Here is a 21,339-nt window from a genome sequence, read left to right on the forward strand (position 1 = left end):
AAAGAAAACTGTAATGTTTGAATGTTTTGTGTAGAATGTGTTTAGGGAGCATCCTCATTTTATGAATCCTTTTTTGTACAATTATCTCCAGAGGCTCCAGAACAGAATATAGTAAGCTGCCAGCTTTACAGATGAAGACTCCACTACAAGCTTATTACTCTAGTGTTTGCCATACTTTGCTGTAAGCACCGAATTACCTAAGCTACCTCAACACAGTCTGCTCTGACACTTCTTGTGCAGCTTTACTGATGTGTATCTTTTGTACAGGGTTCTCGCCAGTGGACTTCAATGAAGCAGGGAGATATTTGTATCATATTTGTCCCTGCAAAATTTTTTATGGATTTATGGGAATATTGACCCTTTCACTGACACCTGGGTCTATGTCAAGCATGTTTCACCACAAAATCTGTTTGTGCTGAAAGCTGTCAAAGTAAAACTCAAATTAGGCTGATACACAGATTTTTAATGGAAGTAAAGGCCACTGAAACTATGCTTTTAAATCCATTAACCTCCTTATTGCAGTTATACCCGAGAAAAGAGATTTGAAAACATATAACCCAGTCTGGTTACCCACAAGCAGTCAACTTCATGTGCTACTGCCCCGCCAGCAGACAGAAGGCTAGCTCTTAAAGCAGGAGTGAAGATCAGAAGGATTCTCAAATGGTCGGTCTGTCAAGCCGAAACCGATTGATGGTCAGAATTTTTCCCCAACCCTTAAAAAATCTGTATTGCTGTTCCAATACAAGTTACCTTTGTGTGGCTGCAGGTGCATCGGAACAACATGTCTGGGTCAGTCTGATTAATTGCATATTAAGGGGAGATAAGAACATTGCTTCCAACACTGAGAAAAGATTGAAAGAAGGAGTGAGCTTAGTTAGCAAAAGAAAGAGGATATGGATGCAACATAGAAAAAAAAAAAAACTTTCCTCTTCAAACTTGCCCATTAAAAATCCTTGTGAGAACCCTGGTATAGTCCATTTTCCAGGTGAATGTCAGTGTAATTACGACTTAATCACCTCAACCTTTTCTCCAATTTTGAAGCACTGTTGAATACAGGAAGTTGACAGCTTGAGATAGGCACCAGCACCCCTCGCGACCCCTATTGGGATTGACGTGACTGAAAATGGATGCATGATTTCAGCCATTAAAAGGAGAAATTAAAGTTTTTGAATCAATATATCAGAATAAATATAACGGAGCTAAGCCAATATGCTGTAACCTTGAGCGAGACAATCTTCGATTTCTAGTTCACTGATTACGAAAAGTGGCAACCTTTAGTTTGTGGACAGAATAAGCCTTTTGCAGCTGATGCACCTTATACAGAAATGAGTGGCAGGACTAACCACTGTAGAACATTTTTGAAAAATTTGACTTCCAATTTATTTTGTGTCAAGTAGACACAGTAACTGTGATATCGGTATCTTATCGGGAATTTAGAATATCAGGACATCCCGAGTGCTTAAAATTGATAGAAAGTCAAATTCCTAATCTTCTAGTAACGCAATAAAGTGATTATCATTATTTAGTTAATCAGGTTTACACTCCAAATAGAAAACTTGTATTTGTTTATAATGTATTTAGATATAGAATAATGAGGCAATTAATCAATGATTTATTTGTATTTGTGGTGGTTACATTTAGAGTTAGACTTTATTTTGGTTTGACTTTCTGCTCTATTAAATTTTTGATTGCTGCTGCAGTAGTCTAACATGCTTGTTGGTTACAGGTCAAGTGTCACCCAGCATGAGTCTGCATGCTGTAACTGGAAGAGGAGTAATAGATAGCTGAGTGGGAAACATAGTTTGAGGTGCATCCAAAGAACTTGATATATTTGTTTTTCTAAGCGTTACTATTAGCAACAGAGTATGTGATTGCCATCTTGAGGAGCAGTTGATTTTTAAAGACAATCCTTTGCCTGCATGTAGTATCTGTGAAGGAAATGTCTATCTGTTCTTCCAGGAACAAAATACCAGGAGAGCACCAGTTCCAGGTGCCTTAGTCTTCTGCATGATGGTTTGTTCTAACCTGTTTTCACCTGTCCGAACCAAGATTTACAACTCATTACTGATGCAGTGAGTAGTTATCTCCTACTTCGAGTGATCAATGACAATTCCTGCTCCCAACAAACTACCATATAAAGCAGTCACCCAAGATCTGCACCTTAAATATTATGAAACCTTTAGATAATATCGTGTATATATCATTAAAAAGTCTTTTGATACATCGAACCCTTTGCAATTTTTTTTTATTTATTTAAAATATCTGACCCTAACTTTGACCTACTGTGGGCGAATAAGCTGTGGCTTTAGGGACTTGAAAAATTCAAAACCACCTTTCGGGTCAATAAACGCAGGTGTTCTTCAAATGTGCAATTTCCCCCCTCTACTCTTCTCTTTTACATTACTGACTGTCATGCTTTTAATTTAAAAAAGCACTGACAACTCCCAGTAAAGGAGATCTCTGTCATTAGCCTGAATCTGTAAAAAACAATGATGTGGAATGGCTGGATATCAAGAGGCTCTTATTATACAGGAACTTTTTAAAACCCTGAAAAGCTCCATGGCTTTGGAGTTTTTCAGGTGCCTGGAGATAATTTTTTCCAAAGAAGGTTCAGGAAAGACAATATTTTACACATACTTTCACATACAGGGTATGCCTTTTTAAGCTGTTAGCTACAACTTATAACCTCACAATTTCAAAGCAAAAAATAACTCACTCTGAAAATCAGAATTTTGAAACACTATTATTGTCATTTACAAGTACTCCAGTAATATTGGCAATGTTACTCTCTCAGTGAAGAAAAATAAAATGCTTCTGTCTTTAACTCCAGTCAGCCTCGGTAGATGGCCGCTCACACTGAGCCTGGTTCTGCTGGAAGGTTCTTCCTGTTAAAAGGGAGTTTTTTCTCTCCACTGTCGCTACAAGCATGCTTGGTGTGAGAGATTGCCTTCGAGTCAATGAGTCGATGTAATCAGCTGGTTTTCCTTAGATAGAAAACTTTGAATCAATTTGACTGTATGATCTGGTTAAATTGTCTCAGTGAAGTGCCTTGAGATGAAACATGTTGTGAATTCGCACTATATAAATAAAATTAATTGCATTGCATTGTGATTATTTTTATTACCTGTACATTTTCTTCTGATCTTACGTTTCGTTATTTGTCATAGATATTGGCTTCACATAAAGAAAATCTTATCACACACACACACACATAGTAGAAGTATTCCCTTTTGGTATATGTAGTTCAACTTTATCTCCAATTTAAAGTTATTTTATAATACCTTTTAACTTGTGCAATTTGTAGTTCTGTTTTTTTTTTTTATAATAAAAATGTAGGTATGAGGTAAATGTGGTTAAACAAAATATGTAGATACTCTGTGTAAAAAGATGGACAACCTAATTTTATTCAGCTATCAAATGAGACTATAGCGTACTTCTCTAGTGTATGTTGATAGGGATTTCCAAAACTCTTTATGCATACCCCATCTGTTGAATTTACTAGTATTAAATCTGCTTTTGCATGTGCAGACGACAGTGAGCAAGAAAGAAAGTAACGGTGGCTTAAGCTTTTTTTTTTATTTTTGCATTATTTCTTGAAAGGGCTATAATGGGCAAAGGTTTTATTAGAAAAAGAGATCTAACATGTGCAAGAATTATATGTACATAATGATGCAACTCATCTTCAGTTCTTACATCTTATGCCAACAAGAGCAACCCCTGAAATGTGAAGAGGCCAGGCTTCAGCCCTCTTCACAGTGTGATATTTACCTTGGGATACAGTGCTCCGCTTTATACAGTATGCTGTGAGCAGATTTCTTACGAGTAGCAGGAGTGTGTCGACCAACATTTGGATGATTCAAGTTTCAAGTGAACCATATTCTTGCTGTACACATATGTCTGTGTTTGACATTCTTTTGAGCCCAATAATTAAAGTCCATCAAGTAACGTTAGTAACCAATATAATAAAATAAAGGTGTTGAAAAAGTTTGATTGCATTATTAATTCTTTGGATGATATTTTGTTGAATATTTTTAGGTATTTTACATACTTTCAGTCTTTGTATCAAAGCTGAAACCTAATGAGCTATGGTTACAGGGTTATTTTAAGCCACTTACAATTTTAATATTTATACAAACATGTTTAGATCATACTAAATCTTGTTAAATTTAAAAAAAACATAATAGTATAGTGTATAAATACTTATTGCTGATATCTGAGCAATGAGCAATTTTTTTTATAACATTTTATAACTTGTATTTTTTTTTTTATATCTCAGACTTATAGAGACAAACAGTTCTACTTGTATACCAGCGTAAAATGAAACATTTTTTTTGTCATCAATTAAAAAAGGTAAGGTAGTGTCCTAACAGCAGATCCATGGGAACACATTACAAAGGGTCCTTAAAGTCAAAGCAAAAGATAAACAGCCATAGCTCTCAGAAATTACCATAATCTGTAGTTATTTTAATTTACTTCAGCTTCAGCCATGGACGAAGTTTTGATTTCAGAAGTGGGGAGGACGCAAGTATTTTTTAATTTAACTCTTATATAAGTTCAGCGTGTTTTCTAGTATTTCTTCTGTGTTTGTTTCCTCGGCTTTCTCTTGCTTCTCTGCTCTCCCTCTCCTGACAAAATATATGGATACATGACTTGAACAATTGGACAATTTGGGGTGAAACAATCCATGTAGATTAAAAACACATAGTTTTACAATTATTATAAGTTTAGATATATATATTCGAGTTGAAAATATAAATTGTATTTTTTTCTTTTTTGATTATAATAATATATAACAATAATACATTTGATTTATCAGCACTTTTTTTTAGTTTTTACTGCACTAGCGGCTCGGTTTTTCGAGAGTAGACTGACAGGAAAGGGGGTATGAGAGAGGGGGAGAGACATATAGTGAAGGACCACAGGTGGGATCCGAACCCGGGTCGGCTGCGTCGAGGACTAAGACCTCCGTACCTCTAATAAAAAAAATATACTTTACAAGGTTAATGAAAGTTTTAAAATGTGGTGGAGGATCTTGAAGTGGATATGGTGCTTTGTGGAGCCAGTGAAGGTGCCGTAGGAGGGGTGTTACACAATTCTTTGAATGTAACTCACACTTCGACTTTTAAAGAAGACTCTTATGTCTCTTTCTTTTTTCAGACAAACTGGCTATGAGACTAATAAGCAAACACACACGCTAATGCGTGCACGGACAGGGCACCAATTGAAAGATTTGTGTAAACTCATATACTTGATATTACAGCTCTTCTGGATTATGTGAGGAGAAAAAATGCCTAATTTACAGTAGCAGACTCCCTCACCAACTGTCGTCTTTTGCAGACCTACGTTTTTCTACACAACATTTCCCAGACCCAGTTCAGTGGTGCATGAGATGTTTGTAAAGCTCCTCATGAGTGATAGTGGTGACAGCCAATAAGACAAGAAAAGACGGAGGTCCAATCAGGAGCTTGTGGGCGGTCTAAACTCAGGGAAGCGGGCTTCAGCATGAGCTGCGGTTTTCTGCTTGGTCCTAGTACTCGACGACTGTCTATGTACTATAGCGTAACATCGCTCTTGGACAGCAATTAATGCAAGGGACCAAAACAGACTTCTGAAAAAGTGCAGGGCGCATGTCCCCCTGTCTCCCCCCAAAATTACATCTGTGCAGAGCACACACAGGACTTACTATACCTACTTGAAACACTAGCACACACGCATAAAACACTTAGCAACTGGCCATTTCTCAGCTATTTAATATAAAATACTATTTTCATTTTTATGACCAATTTTGAGACCACATTTTCATTCAAAACCACACGGACCACATTTTTTATTTGAGAAATGCAATTACGTGTAAAGTGCAACAGAATGCTTCTCTCAATTTGTTTATTAATCATAGTTCTAGCTTATCTCTCTGAGATCATTTTTGCATAATGTTTTGTTTGTAGAAATGTTTTATTTGTTTTAGTTGGTGGGGGTGTGCGTGTGTGTGACGCAGACTCATCAGAGCAACAGATTATTCTCTTAGTGTATATTATTTACAACTACATTATTTAAAGCTAAAAGTCTATATACAAAGATTAATGTTTGTCCACAAAAGAGCAGCTAAAACGTTAGGGCATAATTAAGGCAATAGCTGATGTTAAACGAAAAATTGTGTCTTAAAGCCCTTCCAGTAAATCGCTTCCTCAGCAGGCCTGAGTGTAATTGCCCAGTAACCCTTACATCTATCTTTATGATCTTTATTTCCAACTTCTACCCTGTGATGTGGCTCTGGACTCCGTGCCAATCACTGAATGCCGTTCCACCCTGGGCTCTGGGAAAAGCAAATAGTCCAGTTTAGTTTTAAGGTAGTCCAAAACTTCAGGTATGTGGCAAAGACCGCTTTAAAATATGCTTTCATTCAACCTGTTCTGTAGAAAGCCCAGCAAGACCTCACAGTGTAAATATTCTTCATCTTCAAAGGTTACAGACTACTCGAGGTAGTATAAGGCGAACTGTATTAGTCGCCTACTTTTAAACAAAGTCATTATTGTTCTCTGAAACTGTGTAAAAATAAACAGTTGATTTAGGAAGCACCACCTTCCCAATTATCATTGAATATCAAAGAAAAACATCCATACACTTTTAGAAAATTTAAACAGCACATAAAACAGTGGCGGCCTTTATAGTATACCTCATATCTTGCTTGTTGACAGATGGATTACATTTCAACCTTCTCTGCAAGGCAGAATATTTTAACCAGTAGCAAAAAGTAAGTGGGTGCAATTTTTTGATATATACACCTTGTAAAGCTGGTTTAGACTGAGAAACACCACAAAAAATGGAAAACACATAAAAATGCTTTCATTAATCAGTGTTTTGTTATTGGCATGTGAGTTAAAAAAAACAATTATACACTGGCCGTCTTTCTTTGCACTTAAATTTTGACAAGACCCTTAAACCATGCCCAGTTACCCTAGAAGCATTAGTCACCAGAGAACAGTTAAATGAAACTCAGGGGTGACATTTCAGTTGAACTGTTTTAAGGTTCTGCCAAACATTATGAGAAGCTTGTACATTAGTCGCTAATTACACATAGTGAGGAACTATAGATTTTTTTTTTCTTTTACTCCTGGTTATTAGAAAGGGATCAGATGTAAGAACCTAAAAAAGGATCATGATCACAGGCAATTAATATATGTTTCGATTAAAAGTGACTGGAAAATATAGTAGTACTCTTTAAAGATTTTATTAGGTTATGATGAAAATTCTTGTTTTTTTTTTGTTTTTTTTTATTAGAATTCCAGGCAGAAGAACTGTGAATAGATATACACATAATGTGGAAACAAATGATTAAAAAAAAGTTTTGTTAACATTTTAATTTAGTTCCTCCAACTTCATACCTTGCTAATTATATAAGGGCTGGATTTTTATTTGTGCAAAGTGGAAGAAATATTGGATGTCAACTGGTTAGTGTTGACCAAGATAGAGGCCCAACTTATGCATTCCATGATTTTGTTTCCAGAAACATTGATGAATATTTTTTTTTTATCTATGATTTTTTTTGTTCTATCAGAATAACAAGACCAAATTGAATCCATCCAGGAAGGCCTTTAATTATGAGGTGATCTTTCCAACAAGTCAGAAAATGTATCAAGTCCAGTCCATCAAACATTTTAAGTTTGCTTTACATTGTCTTGGTCTACAAGCAGTAATTATGGTAGCCATCACAGGAAATTGGATTTTTAGATTTTTTTTTTACTACTGTCAGATGTGGCAACAATATGATTTCTTATGGTGGTGAAAACCTTTTGTATTACAGTTAATAATTTATTTATGTAAAAGAATACACCAATAAAGGTTTAAGCAGAAGCCAAGGAAGGCAGCGGTACATTTGCTAAAATACAGTATCCCTTACTTATCCTGCTACATGTATGAGTCAAAATGTCAAAGTTAGAGTCAACCTGAGTCATGGACAGAGGGGACCAAATACAATTAAGAAAATATATATTTAACAAAGGATTAATCATATTGATCATAGCTGTTAAAAAATTCAAGACTTTTAAGAATTATGAATTTGGTTTTGTTAAATTTTGCAGACTTTTGAGAAGTGCTTGTTGAGTTAGTTAATTCAAAATGATTCCGGTTTCCCCCCACATAATGTAGAAAAGAAAATAATCAAGAAATCTGTCTATCAGTACTGATGATTTTTTTTGTTTGTTCATAAATAAAATGACAACCTGGTAATTATTTTTTTTACCATGATAGTGTAAAAAAATGGGTGGCAAAGCATTAAGCAAAAGGCAAGTAAAAACAACAACAACAAAAGACCCCTACAGAGCTAGAGATAATGAGCTAAGAGCCAGAGGACACCCAGCCATGACTTCATTTATTTGGCTCTGAGATGGAAACAAATGCAGCCTCTCTGTGTAATTAAAAGACACCCTGGCCTCACAAGGATATGCCACACAAATGGGAGAGAGGGAGCAGAGGCAAAAGAGAGATTCAGAATGCAACCCTATTGTGTTTCATGGAGGGATTTGACCAGTAAGGCGGTGGTCTTGTGGTCTGGCCTTACACCATGCTTTAGGCTCTGATTACAGCATCTGCCTCAGCCTTGTCCAGTCCTATGCCCATTATACATTGCTTTAGTACAGCCTATATAAAACAAAGTGATCTTGTTTATTCATAAATGTCCATTTAAAGTAAAACAAATACGTGTTCAGGTAGTTTTATATTATTTAAATGCAAAAGTGTAAGTGTGTGCCTTAGTATATGAAACAACCATATGTGCCTTCATATCACATTGAGGCAAGGCCATATATTTAGCACAGACAGTATTTATAGCAGTCGAACATGGATGAAATACGTGGTCTACTTTCTCACCATGACATGGTGCCACTTCTGTCTTTCAGAGGAGTTATGGCTTGTTTATGCACATAGCCAGACATTTCAAATACACTGTAACATACTTAAGGAATATACACAAGTAGAAAACATATTTTAACAATTAGAAGCAAATACGCTACTTGCAAAATTCCAATAAACTCTTACATAAGAGTGTAAATTCTTTTCACCCTCCTTCACATAAACAGTCAATGTGTTGCATAAAAAAAATAAAAAATAAATCACAAAGAAAAGAAATACTAAAAGAAAATAATTGCTGTGGAATTTGTTTCTGCTTTTCTCAGATGCTGATCTGCAGTTATGTACACACCAAGGTCCATCTTGCTGCAACAGGAAGATGGAAGGAAGCTACATGAGTGCTGTGAAACAAGAGACTCTGCAAAAAATCGAGTCCCACACCTATCAGCTGCAAAGCCTCCTGTCTGGTCATTTAGACAACTTTCAGGGTAAGTAATCAAGCTTTTTTTTGCAAGATTTGAGAAGATATAGGTGGGATGTCCTGATCTGATACTAATATCTGATATTCGCCAATATCACACAAAAACAAATATGTAACCCATTGGTTAATAATAAATGGCTCAATTGTTCTCATACTTATTGCTTTTGACCATTGATCTCTGAGCATTTCCTAGCATTCCATACTACAGAATAAGTAATGAAGATATGTATTGCTGATATCGGACCGGTTCAATATTGGTATTGGCCAATACTTCGAGCTGCAATAGCTGTACCATTTCGGAAAAGAAAATGTAGTATTGGGACATCCCTAGTAAAAACCCTTTTTCCATGTAAGACTTTATTAATTCAGTAACTTGTAGTATTCAGTACAATATGGAGCTGGGTATTATCGCAGATCTCTGTTATCATTAAAGTATAGGTGTGTGTAAAACTGCGTTGATACAACTTTTACATGGGGTGTTATGTTGCAAGTCTAATTTGTTATTCTCTATATATTTGCTTTGAATTTTGCCAGTTCACTGAGTGTAGTTTCCTAAAAGGCCATACCAGGAATACTTTAGTGGCTGATATAATAAAACACACTGAGAGTGGTGGGGACATTATGTAATGGTAAAGAAATGTGGGTTAATAATAATCCATAATGTGACTTTGGTTTTGTATTTTAATATTACCTGAAATTAAATGACTCAAGTAGATTATCTAAGCGCAGTAGAAGGAGAGCCAATGGGCCTCCCTACAGCACAGTTTAAAAAAAAGAAATTATTTTTGTGTTTATGGAAATTTTTAAAACAAGCCTATTTTTTTAGCTTTTAGCACCTAGGACAGCTCTCATCAACTTTAACTCAACACAAAGTGTTATTATGTACATAACATAAGAATCCCCCCACATGAGGTTTATTCTTAGTTCTTATTCAGTTGGTTATGCATTTGGTTCGTTGTTTGAAGAATTTAAAAAAGCCTGGCTTGACACTCCGCAGAATGAATAACTTAATGAGTTTCTTTAACAAATCCTTCTAAACTTTATAATATATGATGTAGCAGCAGCATGTTCAGTTATGTTATGAAAATATCTCTGTGATGAATATAGAATAACTTCAACCATCTGAAACATTGTTTTTGGAAAGAAATATGGTCAGAAACACAAGAATTCACTTATTTTGACTTAAAGAGACTTTTTTTTTTTTAAAGTTTTTATTGAAAAAGATCTTTAAGATAGCTTTTTTTATTTGACCCTTTAGAACTAAAACAATGTTTGATGAGCAGACTGACACCTCAATGGTTCAGTGCAGATGCATCTTTTAGCCTGTAGCCTAATTTTCCTGAACATTTCTCAGGTCAGAAGTTCCTGCACAGTTCTGTAGATGTGACATCAAGCACGCCCATACTAAATGGATAAGCTAGAATCCTAGAAAACAAACAAAGTGTTATATTCAATATGGATTTTTTGGATACTTTGAAGCGACTGGCATCCATCTCAACCCAGACACCAATGGCAACTCTACGGTGAAAAACGTAGAAAAAACAAACCTTGTCAAGTATGAGCACGAACTACGAGAACGAGCAGAAGAGTCCTGCAGTTCTGTGTTTTTGCCACAGGTGGCGGTATATTTAAAAAAAAGGCCCCTGTAAGGACAAGATAGATATGCGGGGGAGGTCAACATATGTTGTTGAACTCAAAGGAAACCTTACCCATTCTGGAACATTGTGGTAATGGCACCATACTAAAGGTTTTTTCAATTAGTTTCAGCTCAGGGCATTTTAATACAGCTCTACTCCCTTTGAAGGCATTTTGTTACTAATTTTAGTGCCTTATTATATTTTGTTCATGCCATGCATACTGAAAAAACTTTTTTCAGCCACGAAACAGCTGTACACTTTTTTTTGTATTTCCAATTCAGCAAGCAAGCTTTCGGTAACATTAGTCTACCATCATGTGTCATCTGGCTCCTATTTTTCAGTTTAATAAAACCCCATGGCTTCTCTTTCTTCTGGACTTATCCAAAATATTTTGTCTTGCTGTTATCTTTGAATTCTATGAAGGCTGGTTAATAATCTATGAGAACTGAGACAGTTGTTGTCGTTCTAGTAGTGAATGACATAATTTGTTCACTCCGCCCTATATGTGTGTGTGCGTGTGTGTCTGTTTCCTCCTGACATTTCAAGAATTAAATTTTTTTATAACATGAACGATTTGGATTGCCGTTGTTTTTTTGTTTTTTTTTTAAAGTGTGTCCCTGAACGATTTTTGATTGCCGTTGTTGAATAGGAAAGGCGCGCAGGATTTTTTTCTTTTTTGATATTTGGTTGGAAATACCCTCCTTCATTTCAGGTTTTTACAGTGATTTAATAGTTTGAGGGTCAGCTTGTAAAGGAGGAAAGAAAACATAAACACAATCCGATCGTTTGTAGTGGTTATGTTCTAAATGCCTCCCCTCCCATTTTGTTGCTGTTGTGTTCTCTTTTGCGGGTTTAACGCAAACTTCAGTGAATTGGACTTAATGAAAGTTGGGCAGCTGAGCTTCTTGAGAATTATGATATCTTCAAGAGATAACAAGCTTTTTTCTAGTTCTTGCCACAACAAGAACAAGATGATGTTTCTTGGTTCTATGGGACAGACATTGTAGCAATCTGTTGTGTCCCTGAAATCTAATAAAATGTGCTTAAAAGTCTGCAGTTTCTCCATTTCTGTTACAAAGGGAGATAGGGCCTTGTTGTTATGACAACCCTATCCATATTAATTTGTTACCTTCTTTTAGGGCAAAACCAGCCAGTTTAAATACTCTCTACCAATTCTTCTAAGTATAGTCTTCAAAAGGTCTTCTTACTTCAGCTCGAAACCGCTCTAATCAGTGCTGAAGCTGGTGTTGTGATGAATCGAAAAAGAACCAAACCATCTGCAAAAAGTAATGAAAATGAAAGAAGGAACTTATTCGTGATTTATTGAGGTTTCCTTGCATCTTGCTTTAAATCATTTACCCAGAAATGTATGGTAGTTTATGCATATATTGGAGCCTGAATATATAATTTTGTCCTTGCATGGATATGAGAAAATCTAGAATATTGTCAGTTGTGTTGTGTGCAACCACTCCTTAGCGGAAAAAAAAGATCTCACTGTGACCAATTTTATTAATTTAATATTACGTAACCATTTAAAATATGTTATTAAACCATACCAACCTTCTCAGTACTTTAATCTCCACATTTTTGAACACATGCCATAAAATCCATCTTTTCCACACATGATGTTCAGGTGTTTAGAGTACTGGAGATAAAACCCTTCCTCTTACAGCTGTCTCAACAAGTACCATAAGTGAGTTTAAAGAGTGTCTGCTACTTGTCTCTTTTACCATGAATAAGATCCTTCCCATCTTACATCATGTCTCAGCCAGTCTGGACAATGACGAGCAGGTGTTTCACATTTCCCGAAAAGTTGAAAATGGAAAATCATAATGGAGCAACAGTAGAAAGTAGGGTGTGATGGTGTTAAAAAATAATGATGTCACTGGCCCTTTCTTTTCAATGCCTTCTAAGGACAGTCTCTGCTCTGTCTGAGTGCCTTGAGAGGAATGTGAAGTAGCAAGTGGATCATGCTGCATGAAGTAATGACTCCTTGATTTTGGCAAGGGCATTTCTGTTCTGTATCTATGCTGTTGTTTTAACCATAGTGGCAGTTACTTTAACAAATTGGTATTTTAAAAACAATATCCGTAATCATCCAGCTGTTTGAAGTCATAAATTTCACTATATCTTACAATAAGCCTTGTGTTGCATTTCTCTGTCCTCTTTCCTATTTTATTTCTTGGCTGTGCAGCTATAGACAACACCATTTATGTAATTAAAGTTGGTTGGAACGGTGCCCAGCCTCAATCACCTGACATAGACACATTTAAGGGCATACTAATTCATTCAAGTGGCCAGCAAACGAGTTTAAAGAGTTCAACTGGGCTGTGACCACAACACTTCTCCGCTGTAGTCATATCTGCATCTTTAATTCCCTTTATCAACAGCCCGGTGTTGGGTGTGCTTGTTTTTTATTCTGTCCTCTAGTTGTTCTCTAACTTCTCAAAGTCACTAAAGTACTGCCACCAAATCTTAATCAATTTCAATTTAAAATACAAATGGATTTATGACTGCTACTGGATCTAATTTTAGCCCTTTCCAAATGAAATTGGAAATAGCAGCTATTTTGTTGCTAAACATATATGGCAGTACAAACTGAAAATAATTCATTTCTCACATGTTGACAGACAGGCATATATTATGTGTGCCAGCAGCTAAATGATATGCAAAGTATGAGAGGTGTTAACGTTACCCACAACTCTTCCTTCATTTTGTATGCAATATTTTGTACATGGAAATTAGAGCTAATTAAAGCCAGTTTGAATAAACTCTATCAATTCTTCTTTTCTTTCTTAGTTCCGACAAGTGACTTTGATTGCCAACTAGACAAAGAATAATAGAGAGGGGAATAAGTTCTAATCTGTGTTTGTCAGTGTCAGACATATTTATTCTTTTTTTTTTTTTTTTTTTTTTACAGTGTCTTTATTGGGTCAGCTCTTATTGGTCTGAATTAATATCCTTCCTAAGAATCAATTCCCATAGAGAAAGATGAGTTTTATCCTTTCAAGATTCTTATTCAGTTTCAATTTTAGCTTGCAAATCACAATTTACTTTTTTTTGCACTAAGGGACAGGGTAGGTAATTGTAAGAATAAAAATTAAGCTTACTTGGGTTGTGTGATTAAGGATATCTGTGCACTAAAGATCATGGCCCAAAGGAAGGAGAAGTAACAAACAGCAAGAAGCAATGTTGAAATGCACATGCATAAAATACAAAGATTCAGTCCTAATACATACTCGATTAAACTCCCATACCAAGCATGTACTAAATTAGGCTTATCACTGCTTACTTTAAGCAAAATTGGCATGTGATATGTGTGGATAATTTTGAATGTGTTTGCAGAAATTAAAATAAATATATTTTTGCACAATGTGCAAACTGTGACTACCTTAACAATGAAATGATTTTAAAACAAGATTATGAAAAGAAAGGAATTTAGAGGTTTCCATTTGTCCTTCAAAATCAGAATTTATGTTGTGTTAGGCATTTGTTTGATTGGTTTTTGATTTGACATGATGACAAAAACTTGGATAATAATTTCTATTTTAAAGGCAGGCTAATGAGAAAATGTTTTTTGAAATTGAAAAACACAAGCGTTGGGGTCAACAACTATTGCAATAACTGGAGTGCTCATTCAGACAAACGGAGAAGTTGTCTTTTTCAAACAGATAGGACAAGTTGTGCTTGTCAAAAAAAATTTAGATTTATTGGAAGATAGATGAAGATTCATAGCCTCAAAGCATATTGTGTGATGGAAATAATTTCCTCTTAGGGGGCCCAGAAAACAAAACTTGTTTAAAGGCAACTGTCCCATAAATGAGCAAGAGGGAATTTCCATATATTTTTTTCATTTGGCATGCAAGCACATTTATGAAATCCAAAATATGCCTGTATGTGTGTATTTGCAGAGGACATAACTCACCTTGTTGCTGCATACTGTCATTTTTGTTTCATCAACTTCAATACCTACTATCTTAATTACGATCTTTATTACTGGAAGCTTTCCTGTTCATCTTGGGTTCATCTAGTCTTTTCCTATCCCTTACATTTTTGTACACTCACTTCATATTTTTGTCTTTTTTTCTACAGATGTTTTGACTGACAAGGTTATTGCTCTAGAGAGTGATACTTGGACACATAATGACATTTCTCTGTACCATGAGCTCATTCTCAAATTAGGCAGGATATCCGGAATCTATCCCTACATGTTTTATTTAATCATGCTGAGAGGAGGGGAAATGTTTTCATGAAGTTACCAGTGGAGCCACTTTAATGCTGATTTCTCTATGAATTTTCTTTGTACTATTTCTCTGTCAAATCTGTTGAGAAGTGATGACAAATAAGGACATTTTTTCCCCCTGAATTTAGAGAACATAAGATAATAAAGAAAAAAACCTGAAAGGTTAAAGTCATAAAGGTTTTCCTGAACTGATCTTTTAACGGTGGTTTATGAGTATATATCATTAACAAATGGGAAATCTAAAGTAGCAGTAAGTCCAGAAAGGGAGAAGATAAAAGCTAGATCAAGAGAGCTGACAAGATTAAAGGCAATGGTTTTTGAAAGCATTCTGAGCCAGTTCATGAACGCTAGGCCAATCTCTTAGCACTGTTTTATGTCATTCTTCCATAAGAAATTTATTTAAAAAAGACCTTACAAGCAGGCAAAAATCGTCCTCACTGACTGTACCATTCCAACATCATGTTTCAAGGAGGGTTATTTGTCATTTTCACATAAGTTAACATGAAATTATAAAAATTAGTTTCTCTAGTCCTAGAACAGCCCAATTTCAAAGTATAAAATAGAAAAAACTAGCTATAAATAACTATTACTAGTATCAATATTAAATAAATAAGATACAATATCCACATTTAAGTAGGTATATAAAATAAATGAATAAATAATTATAGGAGTCTACAACATTTAAACAGTTGTAGATAAAAAATGGGGCATTCTGAGGCTTTTTGAAGGACCATTATGGTGACTCTTGAAGTAAGGGCAAGTCACCAAGGAAAATAATTTATTACTATTTTGAAAAAATAATCAAATCTTTTATTTTGTTTCAGTGCACAACTTCTGTTCTGCGCCATCCACTCTTTGGTCTTTCTGTATTGTGCTCAGGCATCCAGCCGAATTATAAAAGAGGTTTAACATTCAACACTGAGAAACCAATGCTGAATAAATGTTTCATTTTCAGATGAAGACGTCACTAGCATATCATTTGCATAATGAATGTTGATTCAACTGATGGAAATTGACTGATTACTTGTAATGATGGAGTAAAATAAACTTTGGTTCAACGTTCCATTGCTCTCTGAGTAGTACACAGGGCTGAAATCTAAATATTTCTTTATGAAAATGCATTGTTTTTCTTCTCACAAACTTCTAGACAAAAGTTTCCACCGACATTTTTTGCAAACAACTGTCTGCCCAGATGTGAGTCAACTCAGCCTAATTAAGTCGACTACTTGACTTTATGGTGAATGTCCTACTGTGTCGCAATTTAACAACATGCAATTTTCAAATCGCAGAGGCACTCAGTTTTGGCCACATTACAATCAACTAAAGTAAGATATTACATTTCTAACTCGAGCCCTTTAGGTGTTAGTAAAATGCATCTGTCACGCATAAAAATCCAGTTGTGCAAATAGAAGAAAACACTTTTGGGATATGAAAGATTAACATGCTTGTGGTCATCTTAATCGCAATTTAGATTTCTGACATCATTCAGCCCTACTGTGTTATAGGTTTTAGACAAAAAACCTTCTCTTAAATCTTTATCAAAGTGACCGATTCCTAGGTTGACAGGCCCGTGTGGGCTGCCTACTGTACACTAGGCTCTGGCATATGATCCTCAGCTTAGCGCAGCCGTAATGCTGACCAGTCAGTCAGCCATTAGCCATTAATTACTTCAACACAAAAGCTGTTTTGAGATGTTTTCAAGCAAGATAGAACACCTTTATATTTTTGTCAGTGTGGCTGCTAGGCTAGCTAAGCTAACTAGGCTTTAGTAGCAGTGGCCGTGCATGTAAATGACCTGAAAACTTCCAGAATACTAGCACAAAACTAGTAAATTCTAAGATCAAGAATGTGTGAGTTGAGAGAAAACAGCCTTTGTGAAATATGGGAGTGTTGCTAACATGTAATTAAGGGAAAACAAGCGTGGAGTTTTATACAACAGCTAAACATGTATAAGGCTTTGACTCAGTGCCTGTGTAAAATCAAGGTCTGTTTGGAATGCATGATTTATATGCAAAAGTGAAGGAGCCTTGCAATGAAAGTCTCAAAAATATGACTCATACTCTACAGTCTACATTGAGCTGGAGTTGGCCTTCTTCCTCCCATCACTTCATTACTCCCACATTTGACTCAACTAACTTTTCTCATTACGCCATGTGATGGCTTTTTCCACTGTCCTCCCTCTGTGTACCATAAATATTTCTGTGAGCAAGAATTTATACACTGATTTTCCTGTTACAGATCAGTGTATTCCAGAGAACAATGCAATGTAAGGAATAAGGAGCAATCATAAATGGTGTTCTGACCCTGGTCCGATATGTTATGTTTGATTGGACCACTAAAACTGGTCCCTGCTATTGACTACCACCAAAACAAACAAAGGTGTGTACTGTATCAGGTTCCCCAACATCCTCCATAAAAACCAATACCCTGAAATTAATCTTTTTTTTTATGTTTTATGAAAGCTCTGTTCTCATATCTTAAGGTTTCCCATTTTATGAATATTCTTTTGAAAAAATATGTTTTTGTGTCTGTCTGTCTGTCCGTCTGTGTGTGTCCACAGTGTGGACAGTGTAAGGCAACTTTCCCAGGATTTCCATTGCAAGGACTCATAGGTCCCTCTGGGTCCCATTCGACCAGTCCCCGTGAGGAAATGTTCTGTTCTTGAGTTGTGGGTTAGACTTAGGACTAAGATGTGAATGGTGCTTTCATTAGGTTAGGGTTATATGAGTATTGGCATCAGGTAGGGTGAAGGCCTGGGTCTAGGTTCGGCCATAGAAATGAATGGAAAATGAATGGAAATCCATGTGTGTGAATGTGAGGAAAAAGGAGAGAGCATTATCTCGATTTTGCTTGAATACATTTTTAGCCCTTTAGAATTAGCAGTTATTTATTTGATATGAGCAATGCATAAAATGTCCATTCCAACCTCTCACTATTCATAACAAAAGATGAAAGTTTAAAATATAAATAAACCTATTTAGAATAGCGAAATATTTTTCATTAGCATCTCTTTCTTAATTTCAATCCACATCTCAGCATCATCAAAAATCTGTTTCATCTTTATCGAAGGCTTTCTAAGTGTTTCTTTTTTTTGCCCTCTCAAGTCTTTAGGGCCTTTATGTTCCCTAAAGGTTCTTTCTACCATTGTTTTTCAGTTAAAACTCTTAAATAAACAAATGTATGCTTTCAAATAATGTCTAGAGTGTATGGAGGGTTAAAAGGGACAAAACAAAATTGATAAATAAAGCATTAGATAAATAGGTTTTAATTTGTAATGAAATAAATAGATGTATTATATAATAAAGAAATTCTTGGCTTAGTGGTACAGAGATGTGGAATTAAATGATTGAATCTGCCATTAGATAACAGGATACATATCTTTTAATTTATGACATTAAATAAAAGTCTTTTTTTATTAATTTATTACATGTATTCATTTATTTACCTATTTACCTTATTTGGTTTATCTCAATAGACACAGCATGAATGATCTTGAAGTAAATGCCTCTACTTGTTAAGATCCAGATTGTTTTTTTGACTTCATGCATAGATCATGTAATCTTTTGCTTACATAAAGTTGTTTTCTTTTTCTTTTGGTTTTTGGGTGTGCATATTTTACTTTTGACAAAACCACGTAAAGGAGAAGTTCGCAAACTAATGTGTGCAAGACCTGCACTATCTCTAGATACATGTTTTGTTTGCCAAGAGGGCTGCATCTAACGGTTTATTTTGCTAATCGATTATTCTGTTATTTTTTCGATTAATTGAACAATAATCAGATAACCAAACATTCCTTTAAGAAGATTTTTCTGGCATTAAACCAGTTGAAACTAGAATTTTCCATTTGAGGAGTTCTGGATAGAGCATATTGACAGACAAAAAATATTATTTCTATCTTATATGCAAAAGATTTATATATACATTTTTTTTGCAATTTTGATATAGATGCTGCTCTAAGTGGGTTGCTCTGTAAGCTAAAGCCATGTTTTAAACTCTGCACTCCAGTTAACGATAAATTGATTACTAAATTAGTTGATAATTGTTTTAATAATCGATTAAATACGATTAATCTGATTTATTGTTTCAGCCCTTTTTGCCATCAAATTTAAGTAAAATGTCAAGCGATGATGAATGAATGAGTTGCATTTCTACCTATTGCTTGGTTGTGTTGACATTTAGAATGTTCAGACTATACCAGACTGCTGAATTGGGAATATACTGCAGATGAATCTTCCCCTGCCCAGCTGGTCATGCTCAATGTGATCTGGACGATATTGTATCCACCAAAAAGAAAGTCACATTTGACCCTTGTCCCTTTAACGCTTAATACCAGAGGTGCCGTCCATCAGCCTGTCAACAGTCCAGTGCGAACCCCCCCCACCCCCCCATTAGCCATTTCAACAATCTCCACTCACACCTCTCTCAGTCCTTCAGCTATTGCCCCTGTCCTCTGTCTCCTATATCCCATCATGTTGGTATTTATTCTTCTTCTCCGCCATGTTTCTATATTTCTGCAATTGAAAAGAAATGCAACACTGTTTCTTTAATCAGTAGTGCCCACTCTATGTTTCTCTGTATATATATATATATATATATATATATATATATATATATATATATCACAATATTATATCGCTCCACCTGTTAGCATGCTAATTAGACAAGGCATGCATGATGTCAGGTGTGTGTGGGATGGGGTTGAGGGGTAGGTATTGGGTTAGCAGTTGTTACCTAACTGTTTTGGTTGGAGTTCAGTTTTCCAGTTCATTTAGGTCATGCTAGCATGAGCAGCAAACCTGTGCATGTAGCTTCACAGATGACTCATGCTCCTTCTTTAGACTTGGCCATGTTGTATTCAAGAGTCACATAAGTAAGATGAATCAACAGATTGATTTAATCATTTAATAATAGTTTATTACCATTAAAGTAGGAGATTGTATGACACTGCAGCTCTTGGTTGTAACTTAAGATGACCTCCAATGCCTGTGTGAAGACAACCCTAGATATACAGTCTTTCTGCTAATTAAAAAAGGGATATGTAATCTTCACATGTGTCACTATGACACATATCTGTGTGGTGACCTGTTGGAAACCCAAGCTAGCAGAGGGATTAAAATGCTTTTCCTGAGATGATGGTTGGTCAGGTTCATTCAAGACTGTCAGGACTGACTGCCAGGATAAGAATGTCCCACAGCTTTGTGGTATAAGAACACTGTCTCCTGTCTCATTATCACAATATTACTGTATCTCCATGCAGAAAAATAAGCAAGCACAGTGGAAATAACACAGCTACATTTATATCCTTATCTATCAATATAGCACTGTATACCAGGTTTATCTTGGATCCAGTATTAAGGTTGTTTGATACATGCAGTGGGGTGCAAACAGGTGGAGAATTGACCCACAGCTTTAGTCTTATTTGTACTTTTTGTTTCCTCTTGCTTATATTTTCCTTTTTTTTTTTTTTTTTACAGTTTTCTTTTATTTTAAGTCTTCTCACACAGTTGATGTTGCTTTGAAATACTCCCTGAGGTTATTTAGCTCCTGGTACTCCATTACTCTTTTTCAGATTATCTTTGTTGTTTACTCTGCACACAGTTAATGGCTTGGTCATGCTGTGATCATGCTGTGTGAAAATGAAATTCATACTCAGTTTTCAACCTAGTGGGTCAAAACAGATTTCTATGATTCCAACTAAATAACTACGCTCAGGTCCTGCTCTTTTTTGCTAATCAATAAATTGACATAAATGTTTAAAATCCAATCAATTTTTTGTTACCGACATTAGCAAACTGCTTTAATCATTTGGAAACCCCACTGCAAAAGTTAGAATAGGTGATTGTGATGGGTTTTAAAGAGGGTGAAAATGTATTTGGATGGCCCATTTCAGGCACCAGGCAATTCAAAGTACTTTACCTCATAAAAACATCAGAACAAATAGTAGGTAACATCATTAAAAATCAAGTACACAGCAAATCTTTGAAACATCAGATTCATCACACAAAATCCTGAAAAACCAACAAGGTGCAAATTATTATCAGAGGGAGATGGTCAATATGTGATAAAATATTTTGCGTAGAGCAATTTTCTTTGTTTTGGCCTCAAAAACAGATCTAAACAGGTGTGTCTTAAGC

General features: G+C 35.5%; 1 protein-coding gene across 2 annotated transcripts in view; it reads left to right on the top strand.

Annotated features, from left to right (window-relative positions):
• LOC107083785 (glypican-5-like) overlaps positions 1–21,339 on the top strand; it is a 113,342-nt gene that overhangs the window by 4,096 nt on the left and 87,907 nt on the right. For both annotated transcript variants that reach the window (XM_015373255.1, XM_015373253.1), the window contains exon 2: positions 9,171–9,332. In XM_015373255.1, coding sequence (XP_015228741.1) covers positions 9,171–9,332 — 162 coding nt within the window. The remainder of the gene's footprint in view (positions 1–9,170; positions 9,333–21,339) is intronic.

The sequence above is a fragment of the Cyprinodon variegatus genome, unplaced genomic scaffold (assembly GCF_000732505.1).
Source record: "Cyprinodon variegatus isolate N-32 unplaced genomic scaffold, C_variegatus-1.0 Scaffold83, whole genome shotgun sequence".
Classification (NCBI taxonomy): Eukaryota; Metazoa; Chordata; class Actinopteri; order Cyprinodontiformes; family Cyprinodontidae; genus Cyprinodon; species Cyprinodon variegatus.